Here is an 8,472-nt window from a genome sequence, read left to right on the forward strand (position 1 = left end):
CCTAGAAACAGCGCGAGTTTCCCCTCCCACCCCGCCCGGGTTTTCCGTCCCCAACTTTCAAAGGGCATTTCCGGTTCCGGCTGCCGGCCGGAGAAGACATGGCGGCGTCTGCGTCGGCCCCTGCAGGGGAGGAGGACTGGTAAGTTTGGGTCTTCGGCTTTTGCTGCCTGCCTGAATCTGGTGCGGGGAACTAGCGGCGGCTACAGGCAGTTCGTACGGCGGTCCTATGGGACAGAGCAAGGCATGAGGGATGGCAAAGATACTGACACCTCTTCCTAGACGAGATTCTGGATTGGGACCCGAAGAGTGCAGGGGCGCAGACGTGAGAGGAGTCTGTGTCTGCACCTGCTTGGCCAGTTGGGGCCACGCCTTATTGGCTTGATTACTATACCTCCCCTTTGCCTCCCCGTCGCCATTCTTTTATAAAGTAAATTTTCTCAGAGGCTTGAAGGATCCCTGCTGACAGACCTCCGCAACTCCCAGAAACGTCCTGCAGCCCCAGCCCGTTTGCCCCTTAGTTCAGTCCATTTCCGCCTACTTTTTCCTCAAACTTCGGACTCCGATAGCACTGAGGAGGACTACTGTCAGAGCTAAACTGGAGAAGAAGCCCTCATAGCCCTTCGCTCAAGCATTCTTAAGAGACAAGAACTTGTAACGACTCAGGTTTGAAAATAGGAAATGTGGGCACACTCCCCACTTTATTAGCTGTATGATGCTGACCAGGCCACCTAGGCTTCTGTGACTCATTGTTCTTAGCTGTGAAAAAGTGGGTGTGGCGTCTACCTCAGAGTACTTAAGAGGATCGCTATGGATTTGTAACATACCCAAGCTTTTTTATTAATAACTCTGAGGGTGGAGTATCAGAGGAGACTAGACGAGCCCCAAAGAAGTAAAGTGGTTTGCTAGAAGTTACTCAGTTACTACTAGGAACCCAGGTCTGACTTCAGGCCTTTTATTCCTAGTACTAGCACACTTTTACCACACACACACACACACACACACACACACACACACACTCTCTCTCTCTCACACACACACACACACACACACACACACACACACACTCTTTTTGCCACCACCTTACTACCATCCCATCCCCTACCTTACCCCCAGGACTCAGGTCATAGGTAGGATGGGCAAAGTATTGAAAAGCATCTTGATTGAAGCTCAAGTGTTATACCTCAGTGTTAAGTTAGTTCTGGGAGCCCAGCCAGTGCTGGCTTTTGTTAAGACAATCTAGACTAGCAATTTTCACTGTTTGGGAGAACTTTAAGAGTCTGAGGGAACATCTTAAGCAAATGAGAGGGCGGCAGTGATTTGTGCTGCAAGCTCTAGTGCAGGGGTTCTATTCCTATGTCAGCAGAACTACTTCTCTCTTGTAAGTGTAAAGCTTTATATTTTATATATTGAGGTTCTACCTAAGACTTAGAAATATTTTTAAAAATGAAACTATGATATAGGTCATGCTATGGGAGAGCTGCTCTTGGTGAAGAGGGAACAATATATAAGAAAGCAAAACATGCATCTTTCCATTTATCACCTGGATTGAACGGTGACTCAAATTACTTACCTTCAGTATCATTACAGTTGCTGTTTTTGTGCTTCCATATATGTGTCCCTGATTTACAACAGGATCGTGGATCCTAACCTGACAGGGTCATCTAGGCCAACCAGCCAGTGAGGGTCAAAATACATCCAGAATACTCCAAGTACATCCTTCTTTTAAGTGGGAAAGTTATATACAAACAGGATAAAAGAGGACTTAAACTAGTCACTATGGCCCAGACACTATTAGGTACTATACAAAAACAAATCACCTTTAATCCTCACAATAACCCTAGAGACTAGGTAGACTCTATATGCAATAGACATACATGGTGTCTATATGTAGTAGAGTAACTCAGGCTTAAAGAATTAACCCAGATTATATAGTAGCTGGTAAGTGATTGGCACATATTACTGACTCCAAGGCTGATGGCTCTTCTGCTACAGCACAGCCTTTATGCCACCTAGACCTGTTCTGTTCAAGTCAGTATCTCCTTTGAGAAGGCTTAGAATGATGGTGTTGGCAGTATGGTTAGGCCCTAGGCAAGGCACTGGGATCCATGCTTAACTGTGGTGTAGGGAAAGGCAGTATTGGTAACCTTGTTGGTAATAAATAGATTCCCTATATTTGGGTTGGAGAAATAGCCATTAAGAGATAACCAGCTGTAGACTGAAACTTCAACAGGGAGTCAGGAAACCAGGCTCTGGTCCCTGTTCTGCCTATGTTAATGCTTGGTGAGTCTTTTCATCTCTCTGGGAATCTGTTTCCTAACCTGTTGGCAGAAGTGATCTCTAGAATTCTGATTCCCAACTTCCTACCTGGCCACTTGGCAACTTGAGGAAAATTTTCCTTCCTTTTTAAGGAATTTAACAAGTGAATGCTTCAAGGCAGATTGCCATTTTTCTACACAGCCAGCCTTTATCAGCTTTAGCAGACTTCGTCAGGAAGATCTGTAATGGTGAGTCAGTTTCCTCCTGTGTCTTTAGGGTCCTTCCCTCTGAAGTTGAAGTGTTAGAATCCATCTATCTGGATGAACTACAGGTGATTAAAGGAAATGGCAGGTATGTATTCAACTAGGGTATGCAGAGGTATCCTTAGTAATGCAGAGGATTCTGTGCGTAATCTGGTTTTACAACGCTGCAACCCTTGATTCAGAGATAATGTCTGTCTTGTGTACACAAAAGCTGTTCCTTTATCCACTCTAAAGAAAGAGGCCAATGCTCACTTCCTCTCCCTCTCACCCCCTCTCCTCCCCAACCCTTGAGCCCCTGCCCAGTCATAGCTTGAGTCTTACTTCATCTAATTTTAGATCTTCACCGTGGGAGATCTTCATCACTCTGCACCCGGCCACTGCAGAGGACCAGGATTCACAGTATGTCTGCTTCACTTTGGTGCTTCAAGTCCCAGTGCAGGTAAGACTCCTGCCATACAGCAGCAAAGGGTAGAAAGGAAGAAGGTCCCTGGGGCGGATCACTTTAGCAGTAACTTGTTATTTCCCCTACACTAGTATCCCCATGAGGTGCCACAGATCTCTATCCGGAACCCTCGAGGACTCTCAGATGAACAGATCCACAAGTAAGTTGGGCTGTCAGAGCAGGAAAAACTTGGTATGCTGTTCTGCCTAGCAAGAGAAGGGGCAGGCCTAATACTAGCTTTGCTCTCTTCCAGGATCTCACAGACACTGGGCCACATGGCCAAGGCAGGGCTGGGTACTGCCATGCTCTATGAACTCATTGAGGTAAGGTGTGCTGGCATGGGAAAATGTCCTTCCCTTCAAGCTATAGCAGTTGTGTTTTATTTTGCTTTATTTTCAAAGGAATCCTAAATATATCATATATGTAGTCATTCCTTTGGTCCTTACTTAGGTAAGACCTGAACTAATTTAAAAAGATAACTTATGTTTCAGAAAATCTCCCCAAAAGACACATCAGTAGTTTCATCAGGTTGCCTGTTAGACTATCTTGACAGAAAAGTATTTTTCCTCTTTAGCTTGCATTTTTGTTGCTGCAATTTCATTGCTTTATTGTTCTCTTGGCACTGGCAACTTCAGATGGCAAAAGATAGTGATCTTGCCTAGGTGGCGTTAGCCATAAATGAACATTTGAAGGCTAGCCATTGGAGCTGACTAGAAAAGTCATAGTTCTGTACCTAAGAGAATTTATACCATAGTTAAAGAAACAGTCCACATGAAGCAATATGTAGAGCTATAAATTAATATACACAGATAACTTTTATTGTTTGAGGTTAAAAGCAAGTCTTGTTTTCCTCAACTTGAAATTATTTTTAAGCAAAATGATCAGAAGAGAATGAAGGTCAATGGCCTAGAGTCTGGGAGTGGGCATATTAGAGCACTGTAACACTCCTAGGTGAAGTCTTCACAATGTAGCTTTAAACTGTGGAATTCCAGAATATTACCTATTCAAATAATATATTTGTTTGGTTTTTTTTTTGGTTTTTCTCCGGTACCGGGAACCGAACTCACGACCTTGCGCTTGCCAGGCAGGCGCTTTTGCCACTGAGCTAAATCCCCAGCCCCTCAAATAATATATTAAAAGTTACTATCGAGAGGAAAAACAACTGGGATTTTGAAACCAGGAAGATCCAATTGCAAGAGTGGGTGGACTGTGCAGAAAGATGGGGGAGCACCACCAGGACAGGAATGTATAATTACACAGTAACAAGCTGGTCTGGGGGGTACTGAGTCCAACCAGTCACTCCACACACCTGGGAGGAGCAGACAAGCTGGTCTGGTAGTTCCTGCCCTTGCCTCTGTATTTGAGCGGTGTTGTCTTCTCTTCTGTCAGAAAGGGAAGGAAATTCTCACAGATAACAACATCCCCCATGGCCAGTGTGTCATCTGCCTGTATGGTTTCCAGGTGGGTTTCTCAGTTGGGGCCTGGGATGTGCTTGGGGCAGACAGAGTAGAGCTTGTGAGTGACCACTGACAGAGCACCTTCCATCTGTACCTGTTCCAGGAGAAGGAAGCCTTTACCAAAACGCTGTGTTACCACTATTTCCACTGCCACTGCCTTGCTCGGTATATCCAGCACATGGAGCAAGAGCTGAAAGCTCAAGGACAGGAGCAAGAACAGGAACGGCACCATGCTGCCACCAAAGAGGTAGGCCTAGCCAGCACCTGTTCTCCCCTGACACTGAGACCTGCATGACCATTCCCATCCCTCCACTCCAGTAGCTTTTTTCCTTTTTAGAGTCATAGATAGCTTTGAAATGGATAGATTCTCACCTTTATCCATAAAGAAAAGGTCGTCCTTATTTACATGTACAAAGGGTGATCAAAGTATATGGTGAATGTTTAAATTAAAAAGTTATTACAGTACATGACATGTTGCCTTTAATCCTCAATCCCTTACTTTGAAAATACTTGTCCCATTGTTCTTGCCACTTTCTGAAGCTTTTCTGGATGTCTTTTTGTGTCTTCAAAAGGAGTAATAAAGAATACAGCAAGTGTTCTGGCCATGTGCCATCCAACAGAAAGGCAGGCTCATAAAAAGATGATGTCATCATCCACTGTATTTATTTATTTTTGAGACAGTTTCACTGTGTAGTTCAGGCTGGCCTCAAACTCAGTGATTCCCCTGCCTCGGCCTGAGTGCTGGGATTACAGGCATGCACAACCATGCCCAGCCTCATCTACTTTATTCACCATTGTCTGGCACTGTGTGACTTCTGGCTCTTCCCCAGAATAAAAATGACCATGAAAAGTAAACGTTTTTGGGGCTGGGGATTTAGCTCAGCGGCCAAGCTTCTGCCTGGCAAGCGCAAGGTCGTGAGTTCAGTTCCCGGTACCGGAGAAAAACCAAAAAAAAAAAAAAATCTACAAGTCTTTTGGGGCTGGGGATTTAGCTCAGCGGCAAAGCGCCTGCCTGGCAAGCGCAAGGTCGTGAGTTCGGTTCCCGGTACTGGAGAAAAACAAAAAACAAACAAACACAAAAAAAAGAAAAGTAAACGTTTTGAGTCAATTCAGGATATTGAGGTAGCCATGATAGCAGCTAAAGACATTCATAAAAGGACTTCCAGAACTGCTCCAGAAAGTGGCAACAGAATCTTCTGCTTCCATTAATCCAGACCAAAGGGCTGAGGTCTGAATTAATGAGGATGATCTTAGGCATGTTAGGAGGGCTCCTTGTGCTTTTTAGGTTGACTTGTGTTCATTCTGATTTGATGGTGAGCTGTACCACAGTGAGGCATCTGGTCAAAATGAATTGATTGCCTCTGTGAATAATCTGCAGCTCCAGCCCAATGAGCTTACCCTGGGCTATGACTGTCCTGTCTCCATAGCTGTCTTCTTTGACTTCATTTAACTCTCTGTGGCATCTAGGTTCACGAACAATTAGGTACCTTCATTGAAACTTGAATCACATATGATTTGGTTCATTTGGATTTTAGTGTGCACATCACCATGACATGCTGCAATGAAAAATAGTTTCCAATAAGCTTTGTGATGAAAAGAAGAAAATAGCTGTAAATGCAAAAGGGAAATGGGACAGATGTATTCCTTGTCAGATGAAATTGAATACCCAGGAATCTATCCAGGAGCATCATGTCAGGGCAGTTGCCCCTATTGTTGGACCATACAGATTTTACTTCTTCCTGTTATATGGAGGGGTTAACTATAAATTCTGGACCATGAAGTGACCTTACAACCCTGATGATCAGAGTACTTGAAGATTTCATTTCTCAGATGTCAAATAAATGCCCATGGGGATTATCTTTAACCATTTTCAACATGACCTTTTAAAATGAAGAGCTTGCCGTTTTATCTGTATTTATAAAGTCTTTGGGTGGGGAAAAAGGCATCTCCAGATTTTAAATTTGTGATAAGTGTAATTTTAAACAAAGTCTTGGGATTCTTTAAAAAAGAGGGGGCGGCAAGAATGATTGCATGTGTTTGGAGCAACAGGGAATATTTCAAGTGGGATTAATGACATTGTGTCTCTTACTGTAGTATTTTTAAACATTCACTTTATGCATTTTTTAATCACAACACACATGTGGCTTGCAGCTTCCAAGGGTCCCCAGACTTCTCGTTTGGCAGCTCCTCCTCTGTTCTACCTCACTGCTGAAGCGATAGGCCTGTGCCCTTCAGTCCCAGTGCTCTGCAAATCAGGATGGCTGCCAGGGAGCAGGGTGTGATTTCTCCTCTTGTTTTAGAAAGCAGTCGGTGTGCAGTGTCCAGTGTGCAGAGAGCCCCTCGTGTATGATCTTGAGTCACTGAAAGCAGCCCCCGAACCCCAACAGCCTATGGTAAGGGAACTCCCTTCTCATCTGAGACAGGATTAATGGCATTCTCTTAGGTGGGAGGAATGGCATCTTGTCTCCACTAAATGGGATCTCTAGAATTGGGCTTGACCTGCCTAGGACCAGTCCACCAAGCTATAGCCCCACTGGGGCCATGACTCTAAGGCATAAAACCAAGCATCTTGTGCAGCTGCCCTCAGGCAGTTGTGGAAGAGTAGAGGGTCAAGTCTGCCACCTTCTCCTGTTTGTTTTTTCCTCCCTGCTATTCTGCTTCTTTCCCTCCAGGAGCTCTATCAACCCAGTGCAGAAAACTTGCGCCAGCAGGAACAGCTCAAGCAGCTCTACCAGAGGCAGCAGGAGCGGGGTGGCATCATTGACCTTGAGGCTGAGCAGAAGCGGTATTTCATCAGCCTTCAGCAGGTGAGGGAAGAGTTTCTCACTTGTCCTCTAACGCCACCAACCCTCCTACAAATGCCACTCTGCCATGGCCAAAGGATGCACCTTGCTCTACCCAGTAGGTTACAGGCTGATGGTGGTTGGCTGGTAGGAAGAGAGGGGCCTGCTGTTTCTGTCTTTGAGGATCTGCATCTCCCTCAATATATCCCTTCTCTAGGCTTCTGCCCCTCTGGAACCTGAAGTGGCTGTAGATGTCTCCAGAGGATCCCACCCACCACCTAATGCCCTTGCCACAGAACAGTCTACTTTACCAGCTGCCCAGCCCACCCTACCAGCTCCTTTGCCTGTGGCCACCCAGTACATGTGTGAGAAGATTCCAGGGACTGGGCCAAATAAGCAAAAGTTGGATGAGACCAAGAAAGCCACGCTAGATCCCCCCCGGGCCACTCAAGGGCCCTGGCGACAGCCCAATAGGAGGCACCTGAAGGGAGGGGAGTTCTCTGCCCCCAGAGGTACCAGTGACACCCAAGAACTGCCATTTTCTGAGAGGCCCATCAAGGAGCCTGTCAACCTAAATCTGGAACCCCAAAATCAAGAGGGTGAAGGTCTTCCCCAAGAAAAAGGACCTGGCAGCTGGCAGGGCCCTCCACCCCGAAGGACTCGGGACTGTGCTCGCTGGGGGCGCTCCAAAGGCCGGATACCAGGTTCTTCCTACCCCCGCCTGCCTCGAGGCCAGGGAGCATACCGGCCTGGCACTCGGCCTGCTACTCGGAGGGACCCCCTAGGTCTGGAATCTGAGGATGGTTCCTAGCAGTACTGTAGGGGGGACAGGGAATTGGGGCTGGGAGTGGGACAATAAAGACATTTGGCCTTGTTTACCTTTCTTTGCTTAGTAGTTCCTAGCTTGTGAGGTATGCCTCTCTCTGCGCTAGCATGATTGGGGTGTAGTAGAATAGCTCCTACCTTTGTCCTTTAGTCTGTTCTCCCAAGAGATCAAGGCAAAAAGGGTTTTGACTTTTCTAGTAGTGTAATGAGTTTCTGGGAAAACTGCTGGGAGGTTGACATTTCAACATAATCCTTAAGAGGCAAAATAACCCAACCCACTGGGTGTACCCTCACAATTGCACATTTATTTTTTGGTGGTACTGAGGATTGAACCCAAGGCCTTTGCAGTTAGCTGCATCTCTGACCCCCAGCTTCTTTTTTTGAGAAAGTACTCCTCTAGGTTGCCCAGGCTGGTCTCAAACTTGACTTAACCTCCCAGAGTGCTG

General features: G+C 46.0%; 1 protein-coding gene across 1 annotated transcript; it reads left to right on the forward strand.

Moving 5' to 3' along the window:
• The first annotated feature begins 36 nt into the window (after positions 1–36).
• On the forward strand, positions 37–8,079 carry Rnf25 (ring finger protein 25). Its single transcript, XM_005395628.2, has 10 exons — positions 37–139; positions 2,533–2,607; positions 2,856–2,958; positions 3,054–3,121; positions 3,215–3,284; positions 4,351–4,422; positions 4,522–4,665; positions 6,719–6,811; positions 7,091–7,225; positions 7,419–8,079. The coding sequence occupies exons 1-10, from the start codon at positions 99–101 to the stop codon at positions 8,010–8,012; spliced, it is 1,395 nt and encodes a 464-aa protein (XP_005395685.1). The 5' UTR covers positions 37–98; the 3' UTR covers positions 8,013–8,079.
• Positions 8,080–8,472: the final 393 nt, after the last annotated feature.

This window comes from Chinchilla lanigera, unplaced genomic scaffold (genome assembly GCF_000276665.1).
Source record: "Chinchilla lanigera isolate Chin_1 unplaced genomic scaffold, ChiLan1.0 scaffold00052, whole genome shotgun sequence".
Classification (NCBI taxonomy): Eukaryota; Metazoa; Chordata; class Mammalia; order Rodentia; family Chinchillidae; genus Chinchilla; species Chinchilla lanigera.

Bases quoted from the DNA above. Each gene is read 5' to 3' on its own strand.
- Rnf25 (XM_005395628.2), top strand. From the start codon at position 99: ATGGCGGCGTCTGCGTCGGCCCCTGCAGGGGAGGAGGACTG. The intron at 140-2,532 runs GTAAGTTTGGGT...CTGTGTCTTTAG, and splicing joins CCTGCAGGGGAGGAGGACTG to GGTCCTTCCCTCTGAAGTTG. The intron at 2,608-2,855 runs GTATGTATTCAA...ATCTAATTTTAG, and splicing joins GTGATTAAAGGAAATGGCAG to ATCTTCACCGTGGGAGATCT.